This window comes from Lethenteron reissneri, chromosome 20 (genome assembly GCF_015708825.2).
Source record: "Lethenteron reissneri isolate LAM-NWPU_2019-01 chromosome 20, ASM1570882v1, whole genome shotgun sequence".
In the NCBI taxonomy this organism is placed as follows: Eukaryota; Metazoa; Chordata; class Hyperoartia; order Petromyzontiformes; family Petromyzontidae; genus Lethenteron; species Lethenteron reissneri.
The window spans coordinates 14,978,972-14,997,889 of NC_083798.1; the positions used below are offsets into that span (position 1 = coordinate 14,978,972).

Sequence of the window (18,918 nt, forward strand, 5' to 3'; positions counted from 1 at the left end):
CTTAACCAAATTATACAGCCGATGCTGGCAGCGCCATTCTAAAAGGATTATTGGAAATCATTTAAAAACCTCCTTCAGGCCTGAAGTGTTGACACTGTATAGTAGATATTTAATTTGAGATTTTTTTTATGAGATTGCTTTAGCAACATATGTCTCGTAGACTGCTCAAAATATAAAATCCTGCATGCCTCTGGCTGCCATTTACCACATATTTACATTTCTTCCAGTGTTTAATGTGCTTTTGCAGAGTGACGCATTATTGCGTGAAAAAAAAATCTAAACTTCGTTTATATCAATAAAACAAAGCCATAGCTGTTTTAGAAATAAGTTATAACAGTCTCATTCATTTTTCATTTCGACTTAAGTGAGTTAAAGCACATTTGTGCCAAGTTTTTAATCGCGTTTAATTTAATTTCCTGGAATGCCTACGTAATATTAAGCAGCGTTTGGGCCGCTGCGTTGGTTTAGGACTCTTTTTTCTCTCTTTCTCCCAGAACATCTTGAGAATAATTGGGGATGCAGCCATAAGCCACTCGACTTCCATGTGGCAAGTCTGCGTTTGAAGGTGGCTCTCGTTAGTTCTGGGTGTTGAGGGGGGCGTAACACGTTGCTCTCCGTCCTTCTCTGTTGAATACGTAACGCGCTCGCAATTTGCGCCTCTCAAGAGCTTGCTACTCGCGTCTGAGACGCGCTGCGTTTTTTTAAGTGAACGATATGGTTTGTGCAAAGATGACAAATATATTTCGCTAATTATATTTTGCTATAGGTCATATGCGGTTTTCAATTCTCCACTTGAAGTTTTTTTTTTCTTTCAGTGTCATGTATATTTGCATAGCTTGGTGGAACAATCACACAGCGGTAAATGCACCACACTTTGAGCCCAGTGACCTGAGTTCAATTTGCAATTCAAGACTTGAGTGTCTTTTTAAACATTGCTGTGAATGTAACAGTGCATTTAGCATCCACCAGTGGCTGCAGGAATCGTGCGAATCTATTACAAGCAGCACATTGAAAATATTCAATTCTCACGAGCACGACTTGATCGTAAAATATTGATATTAATCAATTAATCGATGTAATGTTGCAGCTCAATGCCCTATATGATTCATCGTGTGTCGCTAATTCCTTTCAAAACAATGTAGTGTGACAGCACAAAGGAGACGTCATTGTCGTGATGCTCACTGTGGCCCCACAACTCGTTCTCACATTGGGGCCTAGCTCTTCCACGTTACTCACCCACAGAAGGTGGCAGGTGGGCGGGCGGGCGGTAAGGTTGTCACCTGTCCTGGCGTTCCCAGGATCACATCCTCTCCTTGAGGCAGCTGTCCTGCGAAATCTGTAAGTCTTTCCCGGACATTAAAGGTCCCTGCTTTAACCCGTCTGTATGACAATACACCACTCGAGACAATGCGTTTACATATAGGTTTCGAATATTTGGCTGCTATCAATTTCCACACGGTAAGCCGCTTCATTTGTAGATTGGATTTGGTTGACTGTGCCATGCTCTCCAGATGTCTTGGAAGAGTTGGTAGTACCCATACTTTTCTCCACCATGCGTGACTTGCCGATCGACTAACTGCTATGCACCCATTTATACTGGTGGGTGAACAGAAGTGGTAGGGGGGGGCGGGGTTGAGAACTGGCATGCTGGGAGATTGAACCGAACTGGCAACTTCTGGATTGCATCCAGAGGTCACCATGAAATCATGGCGGCATCTCTTCTTTTCTGCTGTTGTGAGATATTCTTCTTCCCATGATATGTCCTGGATATTTGTGTACCTCAGGTGGCAACCCCAGTGGGCAGGCAGGAAGCGCTCCCATCTAATTGCCTAGGCCCCGTATGGGAGCAGCGGGCACATCTGCCGAGCAGGTGGACAGCGAGAGACCCTGTCCGCAGCCCTAATTGTGAGTGAAGGCAAGCCGTTTGGAGACTGTGCGAAGAAGCCGGTTGCTCTCAAGTTGCGAATGTATCCCAGTGGTGGAGTGCGCGCCGCGTATGCGAGCACGTTTGCAGGCCATTCTGCTGCCGTACCTCTGAAGAAAAGTTTAAACTTTCGTAGGGCAGAAATGCTGAATGGTGAAGTTGGTTGGATGTTTTGTTTGATGGGTTCCAATTAATAATGCATTCCTGGGAAATATGAAAGCAGGTGTGTTCTCCACGGTTGTTATTATTTAAAAGATGGATAAACATTGAATTTATATTTTAGTGTGGGCACATTCAAACGTTAAGGAAAAATAAAACTGGATGTTCCTGTCTCCTGCGGTCGTTTTTATGTGCATTTTGGAGTGAATGTGGAGTGCTGAGATGGCGCTTTGAAATATTTCACGGCTCTAAGTTTAATTTCAGAATTGCCTTGGTTTGAAATGCTCGCCAAAGTGTGATATTCTTCCAGGTTTGCTGCCAAAGCGTCGGCTTCGGATGCAGGAAGCAAACCCTTTGTTAATTACTTGAGAGCTTCCCTTTAGCTTCCTTGTAAACTCGGCCATTTGGCCGCACGGCCATCTGTGGCCTATTTTTGTGGCTTCTCCCCGTGGTTTTTTTGTTGTTGTGGTAGATGAACTGAAATGAGTGTCCTCCCCTGGGCACAGCTCCTAGGATAAACCATAATTCCGCTGCTTGCGTGCGCCCCTCCCCTTCTTTCTCTGAAAAAGCCAGCACCTCGCCGCATGGATTTTCTACTGGCAGATTAGCTTCATTAATCACAATCATGGCTTGCTCGCTTTGTAATTAGCAGCAAAAGCTGCGGCGATTGCTACAGCTGGGAAGTTAAGCCCAAGGCGTTAGCCCATGGGTGTGACGGGCTGTATCGCTCGTGTGTTCTTATCCCCAAAAGAAATGAGTCCTAGGCCCAGGTTTCTCCGCCTCCACAGTGCAGAGTAATACAATGGCCGGAGGCGGTAATATGCTTAATGTGGGAGGCCGAAAACTTAACTTGGGAAATAAATAAATAATCTGGATTTAAAATTACATGATTTTGTTCACTGCGCTCAGTGTTTACACTGTTTGCAGTTCCTGCGTGCTTGTTTTGTCTCCCGATAGGTTTCCTAATCTATTTTTCAGCATTAAGCTTCTCTTCCCCGAGAATCCCCTGACATTTCAGCGAAATTAGTTTTTTTTTTATGCTTCCTTCCCTTGCACACGCTGTTAATTTTGCAAATCGCATCAACACACAAAAGCAACAAGTTACAGTAAATCTTACATCAACCGTTCTTCGCTAAGCTGCACTGCGGGGGAGCGTTTTGATGCTGAACTGCCAACGGGAAAACGTCGCCCACAGGATCGCCCCCCCCGCCCCTCCTCCTCCTCCTCCCCCCCTGTTAGAAAACGCTACCGTCTAGCTCCTCCACCATCGCCTCCCACCTGCGAATGCTTACAATGTTAGCGTTGCCTGGGGCGCTGTGATTCCCACCTTTGGACACGCAAAGTAAGAATGGGAAGGGAGTATGAAGGGAGCGGGGGGGGGGGGTTATGGGGACCAGCGGGGAGAGGGAAAAGTCTGAACTCTCTCAGCAGCAAGCGTCTTCACGTCACGCCCGCGTTCAAGGGGGCAGGTTCACCCATCCGCTGCGCTTTGGTTCAGGTGTTGATGGTTGCCGTAGTGACAGACACAAACCACGAAGGGCGACCCCCTTTTTAATATATATATATATCTCCTAAGCGCGATGTTGTGGTTTCAGTTCATGCTGTTAAATGGATTCCCTTTTGTGGCATGTAATGTGACCACCGATTTCACAAATTCTGGATGTCAGCTTTGATGGCTTTTTTTCCTCTCTTCTATAGTTTTTTTTTTCAAAAATAAAGTGTCGCTGGAGGGCCTAGGATTCTGCTCGGTGATTGCAAAGCAGAATTCTTCGCTCCAGATGTAGCGGTGTGTAAAGGCCTTTTGCTCTTACAAAGGAAGGGCCTTGAGAAATGTGCCCCCCTCTTATTTTTTTTTATTCCAACCGAAGCATCTGAAACCTCTCATGCTCCCCGATACCTTGATAATCTGCAACAAGCACACGATTACATATCGCAGTTGATGACAGGTCACGAAGGAGAGTTATGGAGCTAAGACCTGAAAGCTGGATAATGAGTAATCCTTTGGATGCGCATTCTAAACTAATGCACGAAACTTCTTATATCGGATTACAAATCCTTCAACGGTTATCACGTGTCTTCAATATATCTTTATCTTCTATCAACTCCCTTCAATCTTGACACGTCAACTCCCACATGACTGGAGGTCACCGCTTGTCCTATGTCTCTCCCACGGTCGCCTCGCTTTCGATATTGGATCTCTGTATCAGTCAGGTTTAAATATCTGTGAATAGAGAACATTTGTAAACGTAGTTGTTTATATTATGCTTGTATATTGCTGCAGAAGTGGATAAACCACGGCTGATTATTGGTGCCGCTATGTATGCGGTGTTTACAAGACAGTATAGCACTCTACACTATGGGAACCTCATTTGCCAGTAAAAATATGATAATTGGTTTTTTTACCCTTCTATCTGGCAACATCTGGTCCAACCCATGTGAGACTAGGCTCTAAGGAAAGCTGTCTCGGGTGTGGACCAATCAACTTCAAGGACAGTGCACATTATCAGAGTTATGTTCTTTTGTTTGTTTTATGACTGCAGGTATTGCGGTCTATGCAAACATGACTCCTTGTAAAAAGGTGTCAGTTTTGTTGCCAGATAGAAGGGTAAAAAACAATTATCAGTATTGCACTCTGTTTGCAAATGTAATCTCACATCGAAAAGGTGGCATGGCCCTGCAGTAGCGAATTCGCCACTTGTAGCAAAGGCCCACGGCTCGAATCAAGTGGTCGCCATTATTATTACCGCGCGTATCATAAACGTAAGTGCCGTCTACTTCACAGTGGACACTAAGATCCCCTGTTTTTGTTTTTTGTTGCTGCTGTACTCACTCACAACGGATCTCCCTGTAGAATAGCAACTGGCTAGACGGGATCATCATCCGTGTAACGAATCAAAACGAACGAAACTGGCGTCTTTCGCACTGAGTCGGCCATTGTGCGTCGGCGTCAATGTTCAAAATTTTTCCACATTCAAAACATTCCCCCCAAAATTTGTCAATTGGGATTATACACAGCAAATATCGCTTCCTACTGGAACACTTATGCCCCAGGTCACTCTTGCAAATGAGACTCATCAAATGAGACTCATTCTGACCTAGTTAAACAACATTTAAATAAAAATTGAAAAGCTTAAAGGACCAAAAAACATTGTTATGCCATTATATTTATCAGCACTTTAGTTAATTTCGAAGCTTTTTTCCCATTAAGTATAACAAATTATATAACAATAATATCAATCACTTAACAGTTATATTAATGATTAAAATCTTTTACTCGGGAAATACTGAGTATTTAATCTCAAGATTTTATTTGAGGAGGATTCAGAAATATATGTTTTGGTAAATTCCATTAAGAAGAGTTTAGCTTCATGTGTGACAAAGCCAGAGAACCTGGAAAAAAAGCCATGGTGCATACCACATTCAGCACTGACATCTCCAAGCCATCTCACAAATCCATGGATACAATTCCTGGCAAGCCTTAAGTCACCATCACCGAAGCCCTAGCCAGGCTCAACCCTGCTTAGCATCAGACATCTGACAAGATCGGGCACGTTTAGTGTTATTTGGTCATATTTATAATACATGCACCATACATTACTTCCGAGCTGTTCTATATAATTGAAACGCAGCCACTTGGAATTTCTTTGACTTTGGAAATCTGCGCAACTGCACAAACGCACAATGGGAAATTCTGTATTAACTTCTCCGCAGGTGGCGAGGGAAAAGCTGCCAACGCCTTCGTCTTTTTACTGTGGCTGACAACTCCGGGACGTAGCGCGCATAAAGAAGCATTCCGCAGCATGGAATTGGCTACTCCCATGGCTCAGGATTGCATTTCATTTGCAGCTGGGCTTCTCTAGCCTGCGGTGCTCCCTATAGGTGTCAAAGAGCAGGAACCGTGCGCAAGAATGGGATCCTTTGTTCGTTTATATTTTCTATGAGTTGGCCATTACGTCGGTAACTATGGCATTACTGCCCCTTGCAACGGCGGAACACGCTTGAAAACGGTGGCGCCCTTGCCGTTGCCAATTTAAAGGGAGCAATGCAAAGCGGTGTTTATCGTTACGTAAAAAAAAGTGTTAGCGAGTCAAACAGTTCCGCCGTTAAGGCGTTCGGTAGCAAGCGGTGTTTGCTAGCTCAGCTATTACAGGAAAAATAGTTTCAATTTATAATTTTGACTGTGGTTATTGCCTCCAATATGCAAGGCAACGTAATAATGTCCTAATGCACAGCCTCATGCCGAGTCGCAATAGCATAGGCGCATTTTGTGCCGGCTGAATTAAATCTGTGTTTGCATCATTTATGAAGTGTGCGTGGATGACACTGCTTGGTAGATGTAAGCGCCTAATAAGCTGGTAATTGCCGCTAACATAAGTCCTAATCCCACTGCGATGGGTTTGGCAGAGCTGATGACTTGAATCTCTGCCAAAGGGGGCTTCCAGCTGCTATTGTTCAACCTGCCTCAATATCCATCTTTAATTCACGTCTTAGCTTTTATTGTTTATATAATGTTCATTACACACATTATACGGGAATCTAATAACGTGCGCCGCCCTGTTGTCTTTTTGTGTGCAAGGATGCCACTGTGTTCTACCGCACAAGGGCAGTCACGAGTCTCACTCGGTGTCGGATGGAGATGTGTGAAGTCATGGCTGGTGGCTCTCCATCTTTATCTCCCGCGCGTTTGCCGTTGTAATCTTAGCACATTTTAAACCGCGGTCGTGAGTAGTTGTTTTTTTGAGCTGCTTTCATTTGAATTCGTTTACAACAACAACAACAAAACAACCCCCTATAGCTCTGCAGTTTACGTGACGTACATACTAAAACGTATGCAGGATAACAAACATAATTCAAACTGTTAAGAAAGTAAGTGGGCTTGGACAGGTACATCACTGGAAGGGATTGTGGTAATGGTCAAGAATAATAACCTCGTGGCAGCTAAGGAATCAGTTCATGTGCAGTTTCGAAGTGGATTATTATTAGATCTCATGATCACGAGAGATGGCTGCAGCTTGGGGCAACTTCATCCATCAGTAGTTTGACCTTGGCTGATAATGATGATGACGATGACAGACTTGCGATATATAATTTGTGTACGCATGTTATTAAAAAAAATCCTTTAAATATATATGTACCCTGTATATTTGAGCGCCTAAAGTTAAATACCGTGTAGTGAACGTGCACGCTATGTTTAAAGCATGAATCGATCAAACACCGTTTGACAGATGAAATCAGATTTCAGATGTGGTGGTGCATGGCTCTCATCCAGCGCTTTGAAGTCAGAGTTAGTGGATGACGCTGGTTTGGGAAATTTGCAAATGATTCACTGGGCTGTGAGGTGACCTCGAGCTGACCGTATAGCATGTGGGTATATAAACTTCCCTGTGCATATCCCCTCATCATATATATGGATATGGATTTCTCCAGGTAGTCTAGTTTACAAGAATTACATGGTGGGCAGTGCAGGAAATGCATTGTTGTATTGTAATTATATGCTCCCCACCTTCACCAACTCACATTGGCCAGGGTGGTGAAGTATGGTCAAATAACCACCGCAACCCGCAGTGAGTGGTGATGCCCTCATCGAGCAGTGGATTTACAAACGGCTCAGTGAGGCTTTTTCAAGTTAATTATTTGGCACATTATTGTGACTGCACGTTCATAAACGGAAGATTTGTGGCCGGAATTGTATTAATTCATTCATTTTATATTACTTACATTTTCTTTTACCCAGGAAAGTCTCAAGACAATGTTTTCAGGAGGAGGATTCTGCAAGGTTTTTGTTACGATCGAGGACAATATTGCGAGGTGTAATCTCCATTGAAACATTTTCAATTAATTTTCTCAGCATATTGGAATGTTTGGCCAATACCACTTACATTGTGTGTCTATTTTTCACATGTGCATGTCCTGCACTGAATTGGCAAAGCATATCATCTAATGGATGTTATATCAATTCTGCATCGGGTGTCATTTTTCTGTGGAGACCTTGCACTTGCCATTACCGGTTGGCATCACGTCTTGGAGCCATTATGAAAATAAATCCATCCTGTTATTCTCCTGTGAGAAAGTGTTCCTGTAAAGCACGTGGTTTTAGCAACGTGAAAGTGATTCCCAGTATTGCCACATCTCAGACTATTTTGACCTCAAAAAACCCATTCCTCACTTTTTTGTACGTCTTCAAGTTTTTTTTTGGGGGGGGGGGGAGGGGGGTAAAAAAAAAACACAACATCGGTATTTATGCAGTTGTGAGGTTGCGTTATTTTTTTTGAGAAACATGAACCCCGGGTGCGTTTGTAAGACTTTATTTCAGCAATGATTCAGCCGTGACCTTATTTTACACGCAAACCATGTGCCTGGTTGTGCCGCGTGCTTGGACATTTGTATTTCCTGTCATTAGCTACACACGATTTCCCCTGGATATCAATGCATGTAGCAAAAAGCTGCGTGGATGCAAGTCCCCGAGTATGAGTAATAAAAGCTGGAATCGCTTGTCAGTTCCCCACAAGATAGTCATGTCTGGACACTGGCGGCCTTATTATTTCATGTAAAAGCGCATTGTTCGCGAGCAGCGCCGGCTTTCCTATGTAATTTATTGCCTTTGGGAAATTAAATCCATTATGATGGCATGAGCACAGAGAGATGCTGCGAGCTGCAGATGGTTTAGCATGGGAACTCAGCCGCACTTGCCCACAGAGGCTTAGAGGAATGTGATCGAGCAAGCAAAATGTTTCTACAGTTCTAAGTAAAACATTGTCCCTGCAAATAATAGCGTACAGTTTTTGCATTGGCACGAGAAAGGCATTGTTGATTTGTGGACGTGCACAATAGCATCCTGCATAGAGATTATTAATTCATGAATTCCCCCGCCATTAATATTAAGATAGTTTGGCTCGTAACGGTTCAACTATTAAGCGACGAGGGAGAGGAATGTCTCTCCACTGGCCATGACAAATGAACACGAAGAGGCGTGCAATGCGGGAAGCGAAAAAAAAGGAGACGTACCATGGGGCATGGGGACTAATTACAAGCGCTGAATTGGAATATACAGACTTCAGCCACCTTCTCATAACCTTGTCAATCTCAAGCTGTTTGGACTTTAGACTCAATTAAAAAAGGTCTCTCCCAGCTCCCAACTAATGACTCCACCTCCCCCGAGGTTTTAATACTTAAAGGCCTGTCCGGTTTTTTTTTCTTTTGCGTGGAGTGCTGCTTGCGTTTTTTTGTAGTTTAGGAGAGGCATTTGGTTTGTTAGCTTTGCCCCTTGGTGAGGTGCTTTATTACATTCTACCCGCACCCACGCACGCGCACACACACACACCCACCCACACGTGCACACACACACACCTACACGCGCGCACACACCCACACGCACACACATCCACACGCACTCACACACACACCCACACGCCACACTCGTATGTGCGGGTGACCCGACGTGATTCTGTGTTAAATGAGGTGGAACGGCGAATATTCTCTCTATATTCCTCCTCCCACTCTCCAATCATCCACTTTCCAGTGCATAGCAAATAAAGGCACAACCTTGACACTGATAGCCTATTCTGTTCCGTAGATTTAATAATAATTGCTTCGTATTAACATTGGCTCTCATGCTCACGCGCAACAACTGCAGAACTAATTTTTATTTTTTTTCAATTATTGCGGAATCAAATAGGACGGAAAAGGATTAGAGTAATTTTGCTCGCAGTTAATCTTGTTTGTCTTTGAGGTTTGCGCCCCCACATGCGGACTGCGTGCAATCGTTTTTTTTTACCAATTGAAGCGTTGATTGGCCCAGATGCTCACCTGATTGCTCCGGTGTCACTGATGGTTTCGGGATACACAACTGACAGGCGTTGCGCAGAGATCAGTGCTCATTGCTGAGCGCATCTTGTCCTCCTCTTCCGCTGGCACATCCGCGTCGAGTGAACGTGGGGGCCACCCCCCGGTTGTGGGTAGGTTTCCACTGGCTATTTGGTAGTGCCGAGCCAGAACCAAACCGTGATACGGCGGCCTCACGAAACATCTGAATCTTGCTCGGGGAAAAGCAGGGTGAGGTGGCAGGACGCGAATGACGCGTACGTTCCGTGTGACGTCAGCAGTACAGCTGCAGTGGAAAATCGTAGCGCCTCATAAGCCATGCTGCATTGGTTTGGTATGGCCCAAGCATGGCACGGTTGTGCAGTGGAACAAGATGAATTGGTGTCCAGTCAGTCCTTGATCCAGCACAGGAGTAAGGGTGTCGACGTGGCACTGCGGAGCGCCCAGCTCTGCCACGTCAATCGTAAAACGTGGTCCATACTGGATGTGACTTGACTTTCGTCGTAAACTCGAGTTGTGGTTGTTTACACAGCTCAATTATGAGATGGCTTGAGCGTGACACAAGACATGGGTGTTCTGTGAGATGAATTACAGTTTCTTGAGAGTTGCTAGTATAACTCCAGATTCTGTTGCATTATATAAAGTGTACGGACCTGGAATATGCGCAGTGTAAGAATGTCTGGCCCTAGGAGGCTGACGTGCGTTTGCTTACTGAGGAACACAGTAGCAACTTCCTCTTGCCGTTTGTTAAGTGGAATAAAAACGTATTATGCTTTGTTAAGGAACTCTTCTTGGTTCTTTCGGTAAAGTCACGTAGAAGTGAAATAATAAAATAATAAAAATAAAACATTATATTATTTCCCTTCTACGTGACTTTACCGAAAGAACCAAGATGAATCCCTGCAGTCACGAAAGCTTTAAATCGAAAAATTGTTATGGAAGATTATACATACGTTGGTCCAGAATTTGCTCGCTTAAGCAATTTCTGCGAGATAATATTGGTGTGCTACGGGGGCTAGTTCAGTCGTAATTGGAGTGGTGTTCGACCTATGCTCTGTGTGCCATAGGCTGTCATCGTATACGCACATCCTCAGCGCGATTGCTGATCCAGTGCCAGCGAGACTACATGCTCCGGACTGGCTTTCTCGGAGACGTCACTGGCAAGGCTGACAGACGAGGCCGTGCCCATTTACACCATTAACGATGGCATTGAACACTTCGCCTCCGGCCCATTTGTCAGCGCTATTATGTGACAACGTGCGCTCTTATACTGGGCTCAGATTCAGACATTCTCCCGACTATCGTGTGCAGCTGCTGTGCTGTAGACAACAGTGGCGTAGCACGGTTGGCATGGGCCCTGAAGCAAGGAATGAAATGGGGCCCCCGTCCAATTCCCAACCCCCCCCCCCCCCACCGACTCCCCTTCCTTGTTGCCCAACAACCCCTGGATACTACCAGCCTCTGGCCTCTGGGGCAGTTGCACACTCAATAGATGCACCACTGATAGGGACCTACAATCCAGAGGTAATGGGCTGGTGTCCCGTTTCGAGGCATTTCAAATCTGGGAAAAAGTTAGTTCACTCGAGGGCGCCCCTGAAACTCATCGCAGAAATGGCTGCATTTGGCCAATTGGCAAATTGGCTCGAGGTGGCGATCATTATGGGGGCCTCGCAGTGACTCCAATGCAAATGGTAGTTTTCGAAATAAACAAAAGAGGTCCGATTCTGTATGAGAGCTGTATGTATGTTGAACTTCTTTTGCACCGTACGTAGCCAACCGTGATAATCTGAGTTCAGCGTGGATACATGATCTCTACTTTCCCTTTTTAATAGCATATATTATTTGGGTTCTATTCTGTGACTTTTAGCATGCATTATTATAGTACGGAACGAAAGTGCAATTAATTATTATATTTTATACAGATGAAAAACCAGTAATTGTCTATTTTCCCTCCCAATTCGGCGCACCCGTTTTATTTGGCTTGCGCAGTTTGGTTATCAATTAGCGCCACGGACAGCTGCCACGTGGGGTTTTAAAAACCTGGAATTGCCTGCAGCTCATGGCCCCTTTCTAAAATCACATTTTAAATTACTCCATATGTTCCATTCTGTGCGCACGAGACGTATTACAGTTATTAAATGTAAAAAAAAATCATCTTAATATAAAGCGTTGGCCAGTCATACTCGACACGAACTGTCCTCCGCCAAAAATAACACGAACGTACCGCACAGTACTTGAGACTCTAGCCTGGCTCTGACAATGATATAGTGTTTGCTATTAAAATATTTCCATGTACGCGCGGTACGCACGCACGCACACACGCATTCGTTGCTTACACGCACGCGCGCGCGCGCACGCACGGACACACGCATACTCACCCCCCCCCCCACGCTACATGTTAAGTGCTGTCAGATGTAAGCCTGGCCCCTCCCACAGTGAGAACACACAGATATCCGGTGATTGGAGCAGAGAGCAGTCGGGTGTGGCGTTTGAGATGGATCATCGCTTGCCTCCCCGCCGCCGCCGCCGCACCACCTCGCCAAACCCCCAAACAGCGAAGCCAGCCCGCCTTTAAATTGCCACTGACAATCGCAACACGAGTGGCGCTGGGTACCGGAGCCCAGCCCACTCTTATGACCTCACTCCGATCCGCTAAGAGATGTGCGGGTGGGCGAGGGGGGGGTCGAGGGGGGGGTTGATGGGGGGGTCGAGGGGGGGGCGAGGGGGGGGAGGCGAGAGGGGGGGTGCACACCACAATTGGTGCACGCGCACCAACGCACGAGGAGTGGCCTCGAACGAGCGGCTCCTCCCTTCGCTGATGACCTCACGCAAACCCTCTCCCACCCAATCCTCTGCACCTCGAACTCAGCCCAGCCTCTTACACCCCCCCCACCTCTCTTCCCCTGCGCCCCACCACCACCACCAGCACCCCCTCCCTCCGCCCTGCTTGGGTTTCCCGAACGGGACGGAGCCCGAGTGTGTGTGTGTGCTACGGCGAGGCGTGGCAGGCGGTGGCGTTGCGAGAGAAGGCTGCATTCCTCAGCCCGAGCAAAGCTGTCCCGACTACTGCCAGCGAAGCGTGTCTGGCTCCCATAAGCAGCCCTGGTGTCTGGCTCCGGCGCGAGTTGTGTGTCTGTCTGTCCTTGCCCCTCTGCCTGCAGCTTCCTTTTTTTTGTTCGCCTGTCCGCTCGTCGGTCCGCTTTTGCCTGCCCGACTGCCCAACCTCGGTCAGCTTGTCTTGAGTGTGCGCCCGCTGTGTTTGGCGTGTCGCGTGTTCTCCCACCCGCTCGGTAATACCGCTCGCCGTACTCTCGCCTCTCGTGAAAAAGAAGTCAGCCTTTGGTTTGTAAAGAGAGAGAGAGAGAAACAAAAAAAATCAGCCGCTGCAAGTCTTCCGCAAGAATCGGTGTTAGGTGTTGTTTAACGTTATCTGGACCCTACAGCTTTGAAATAGAAGTCGCTGTCCCAGAAGAATGGTTTTGACTCTAGCAAGGAACGGATACATCCAGTACCAGAACGGGATGTATGTGGCACGCAAGGTAGGACATCGGAGGGCTTTCCGCATTTAATGACATTTCATGCCTATTCGAATCTCGATGTGCGTAAAGGAGCTTACGGATGAGCAGGGAACTGAGGTGTGCATTGTTAATCATCAGCGCCGTTGCTGTCAACCGTTTTAAATAGTTCTCTGTTGATAACCACCGCCTTTGTAATAGCAGCTGCGATTTTATTTATTTGATTTACACGATGAACAAAGTGTTCCCAATTGCGATCTGCAGACAAGGCGTTGCTTTGTTTATTCCGTTAAATGTTGTTCAGTTCAGGATCTGCATATCCAATGTCAGTTGCCTGTTAGTTGGCATACGAGTACAGATTTTGTTTGTTAAATTTGTGCATACTAATCATGCCTGTCAATGTCAGCTGTGGTTTTGACGTGCTCCGTTATTTATATGTATATTTTAAGGGGATTTCTATGACTGGTAATGTTTAACCGACTTGCGAATTGAATGTGACTTTACGCTGTGCGTGTGCGTGCGTCAATTTGAACGTGCGATGACAAAACAAAAGTTGCATTCACTCTGCGAATGCGGCAAAAATCGGTTAAATATTTGAGTGCATGGCGAAGTTTCGGGAAATGGTGTACGTCTCTCCACGCATGCCTGGGAAGAGGTGGGGAGGCTTCTACATCGCACGAGAGATAACCCTACACGTCATATCTCATTGCATTCTTATCCCGTGTCTTAGGTGCGCCATTTCAGAACAAATAGTGCAGCTCTCAGGCCCCGCAGGTGCCAGTAATTGGGAACAGCGTTGTAAAAATTACATGAACCACTGAATGGAAAATAAACCATCAAGCTCATTATTTGCATGAAACAGCAATTATAGTCAACGTGTGCGTCTGTCTGTGCACGCTTTCGCTTGTGTCGGTGTCAGCTCCCGTGAGTATGCCAAACCCTGCGCGTGGGTAGTGTGTGTATGTTCGTGTGTGTGTATATCCGCATGCTTTGGTACATGCAGACCTGCATGTATTGTGTACATCTCCCAGCGTGATGCGAAGTCGTGGTTTGAAGAAGCCCACGTGTGTGTGTGCATGTAGTGCAATGGGTATCACGCTGCGCTACGAACCCGGGCTCGCAGCGAACACCAGTGACGATTATCTGACTGATCCTCAAATGAGTACCTGGTGCGATGCGTAAATATCGCTGCTCGGGAGACAAAGGCGGCCGGATGTGGTGCTAGCCACCCACCCCCTTGTGTGCGGTGCCGGCCTTCATATGCGCTTGCTAACAGCACTTGCCAAACGAGTCTGTGATGGCTATGCAGGGGATCTTTGTATTTTGTCTTGGGAACGGTCGTGTCGTGGTCAGTGCACTGCACTTCGAAACTGGCGATTTCGACTTGAATACCCGCTCAGGACCAATAATAGCTGGGTCGACAGCCTTGAATGAGTACTTGATGCAGTGTTAAACATCGGCACTGGGGAGAAAAAGATGGTCAGGTGTGGTGCAGGCCACCCATCCCCTCATCTGCCATGCCAGCCTTCATAGGTCATCGCTAACAGCACTTGCCCCAAAAGTCTGTTAAATGCTGTTCGGGGGTTATTTGTCTTTGTGTACACACGCCAGTAATCTCGCTATTTAACCCATCATACCTGGGTCTGTCCCATGATCTGCTGCAAGTAAGCCTTTGACGCTCCATGTGACATCATAGTGCACCTAGCTTGGCACAAGCTCTGTGGTGACATCACTGCCAAATAGTGGCAAATGGTGGCTCTTTGCTGTCGGTGTACATGCTTGGCACACGCATCTAGACTAGCATGTGTTATGAACACGTAACAGTGTGGTGGTCAGCTTGAGTGACACCAGCCCACAGTTTTAAGAAGTGATTGTGCGTGTATGTACGTGCGCATGCTTTCTTGCGCATGCTTTCATACCTGCAGTCTTGCATATACACATACCAGTGTGCCCTCCATGCGTGACACCAGGTGTAGCTTGAAGAGGTGCATGTGTGTCAACACTTGGAACCAGCAGACCAGCATATATGGTGCACACTTACCCAGTGTACCAACCCCACCCTGAGTGACAAGCAGCCATAGTTTGAAGATTTGCCTGCGTGTGTGTGTCGCATGTTGCGGTAGTGGGGAGCGGTAGTGTAGTGGTTCGCGCACTGCACTACGAACCCGGCTACCCGGGTTCGATTCACGGTCAACAGCAATGGCAATTATCTGAACCGGTCCTGGGCCTCCCCTAGGCAGCCTCGGCCTCAAATGAGTACGTGGTGCGGTGTGGAAACATCGCCACTCGGGAGACAAAGGCGGTCGGTCGTGGTGCTCGCACACAGCACCCGCCCCAACCGTCTGTGAAGGCTACACGGGGGGAATCTTCGTCTTTGTCGCATGTGCGAAAAAGACCCCTTGGCATGAGTTGCACACGTGTGTCGGGTTAAGCTCTAGTTTCTCTTGGCTGCAAAGGTAAACGCGACCTGGTGCAGCCGAGGAGAGTGCGGCCAAGCGGATGGCTGTGTTTCGAGCGGGAACTGAGAGGGTGCAAGGGGGGGGCGGGTGAACTTCATTCATCATGCGTGACCAGCCAGCTGCCTGTTTTTGGGTTTGTGAGTGGGAGGGAATTTGTTACCGGAGCGCGAGGCTTGGCGTACAACGAGCGTGTGTCTGGGAGGGGTGATGTGTACTGGGCAAGAGGCTATGGGGTGCACATCAAGTCCAATAAGCTCCTAAAGCTGTTAGAGCAAACACACTAATTATATTTGATCATGTTTTTTTTAAAGCCATTCCAAGCCAAAAAATGGAATGTGTTCTTGCGTACAAATAAATAAATCATGTTTAATTTACAGCCGCTTTGTCAGGCTACTGCTGGATGAAAGCTCTCCCGTGCTGTGCCGGCTTCGTCCGTTTTTTAAACTATACTTCACCACGCTGATCAGTGCGGGTTGGTGAAAGGTAGGGGCGCAGGACTGGTTAAGGATTTCACCCACCACTGACATCAGTTGTGGTTGGGAATCGAACTCATGGAAGTGTGTTTATAACACCGTGCATTAACTACTGCACCACCACGCCACACTAATGTGTTCTTGTATATTACCATCGTTTAATATATGACGATCATCTGTGAGTGTGGTTAATCATAATCATTGTGGTCAATCCACTGCTGAATGAAGGCTTCCCTTAAGCCACTGTCATCTCTCGCATTCCTGCAATGTATAATAATCCACGTAGCACCTGCACATGAGCTGATATCATCGTTGTCTTGTTTATATACATGTTTGTAAAATTAATGGGGGGTGGGGGGGGGTAAATGTGAATGCTTCACAGCTGAAAACAATTCACTGGAGTCAAACTCCATTCCGCACATCTGCGAAAGAGGCAGCACGCATTTTGCAAGAGTTCAACGGCAGGCGTGCCCAATTGAATGATTGATAGCTCTCTGTGCTTCTCATGTTTAATTTGTCAGTCACAGCTGATGTTAGGTGTTCCAAAAACTCTCACCAGTTAATTTGTCCGTGCACAGACAGGATACTCCCAGACAGACTTGGAAGTATTTCTGCAAATTGTTGTTTCTTCGTTTAATGGAAGGGCCATGAGATTCCCCAAGTGGGTCCCAAACTAAAATTACTTCACAAAGTGTCACGTGCTAGACGTGTTAACGTTGGCAAATTGGACACAAAAGTAAAATATATTAAAAAATAAAAAGTTTTACAGTCTAGAAATACACTTTTTTTATTATACAGAGCTTTTTTTTTTTGCTAAATTGGCAAGCCAGGTATAGCTTGCATAAATAATTAAAAAATGTTAACTGCACTAATTCCATCTGGATTTAAAAAGTACAAATAACCTCCCCCCCCCACCCCCCCTCTGGCCACTTTCATTATGGAAAACGGCAAATTGTATAGCCATGGACAAAATGTGCTTTAATTTAATAGCCAGGGGAAAATGTGAAAATAAAGCATCTTTGTAAAACATGAGATCATGTATTTGATGGGAAAGGAAGGGCAGCAGAGGTCAGTACAGCACGCGGGCTTTGAAAGGCAAAAGTTGACTGTCATTTAAGGATTAAGTGCCCGGAGGAAGTGGGTGCAGCATGTGTGTGTGTGCTCATACAAACACCCATTGTCTAATGCACTGAACCTTTGGATTTCGCTGTCACAGTGTGATACAGCCTGATATTTACACTGAATCAAATGCACAACTTTAAGCTTTTAAAAGAGCAATTTCACAGCTTTGACAGGGTTTTTCGTATAACCAGACAAAACCCTTCAGTGGAATAAGCGGATTTTTTTTTGTCTTCAGTTTTTTTCTCTTCCATCCACGCTCTCCCTATCTGCTTCGTGCAAAACCCCCAACAAGCAAGTCGCCCTCCCCATTTGAACCGCGAAAGGAGCGGCGCAATCTCAGCATCGTGCGTCAAGCGATTAAATAAAAGCTGCCACCAAGGGCGAAAGCAGCCGACTTCTCAGCGAGAGAGAACGAGCGAGAGCGCGGGAGAGAAAAAGCCAGACTTCGGTGGGAGGAGGCGTGGTGGAGGTGCACAGAGCTATCAGGACAGTGCTATGCGGTGAGGAAGGGATTATGGTTTTTTTTTAGGTGTGTGTGTGTGCGCACACACAAAGCACGAGGACCTCGTACATGTCGGGAGTGGTAATGTCGCGGTTAGCGTAACTGTGCTACGTGCTCTACAATCCGAGTTCGAATCCTGGCCATGGCCACCATCAGTGGCGAGCATCTGATCGGATCCTTGGCCTCTGTTATATCGACTCAGCTCCCTGATGTGGGCTGTCAGCCACATCACCCAATCGTGCCCCAACAGCCTATGTAGGCTGCACATGGGATATTTGTCTTTGTGTACACAGCACTGTTATTTCCTCCCCCCCCCCCCCCGTCCATGGAGGCCTAACTTAGTTGTGTTGTGAGCAATTTCTGGGTTTTCGGCTGAGCACAGCTGGTGGGCTGCAGTGCCGTGGCTCCGTGCGCCTCAACAGCTTAATTAGACAGCTTGGTAACCAGCCGACTCCTTACCTGCCTCGCTTTATCTTACGCCGTTTTGTCTGGAACGTTGAGACTTCCCTTGCACTGAATTGTGCGTCTATCCTTGAGAAATGACTCTGCCCGCAGGCCTGCATTGTCAGAATCCTGGAAGTTGCATAAATAATCATCTCGGGGGGCACTTCCTGGGTTGTTTTGAGTGGCACGTGCGACGTCGTGTTCTTATATGCATTGTCGCTTGATGAACGGCCAAATAAATTGTGTTAGTTTATGGCTGCTGTGAGCCGCATCTCACTTGGGTGCCATGTTTTGTAATAAATTAATATTTGTGCACAAATCATATGCGGTCAAAAAATGCCTCTTTATCAGATCAAGCGCCACGCTCACGGACGTTGAAGAGTAAATAAATACAGTTCCTCACAAAACAACCGATTCTTCATCCGCTGGGCGGCTTCTCTAGCCTAGAGCCGCCTCAAGAGGCTGAAAGGTTTTTCTTTTTTCTTTTTAATAAACCATT

General features: G+C 46.4%; 1 protein-coding gene across 8 annotated transcripts in view; it reads left to right on the forward strand.

Annotated features, from left to right (window-relative positions):
• LOC133344840 (RNA-binding motif, single-stranded-interacting protein 1-like) overlaps positions 1 to 18,918 on the forward strand; it is a 282,596-nt gene that overhangs the window by 188,903 nt on the left and 74,775 nt on the right. Inside the window, exon 1 of one of the 8 annotated variants that reach the window (XM_061555077.1) lies at positions 12,917 to 13,443. The exons of the other annotated variants lie outside the window; for them this stretch is intronic. Coding sequence (XP_061411061.1) covers positions 13,378 to 13,443 — 66 coding nt within the window. The 5' untranslated portion in view covers positions 12,917 to 13,377. Of the gene's footprint in view, positions 1 to 12,916; positions 13,444 to 18,918 lie in introns of those variants that run through there. 8 annotated transcript variants of the gene reach the window in all.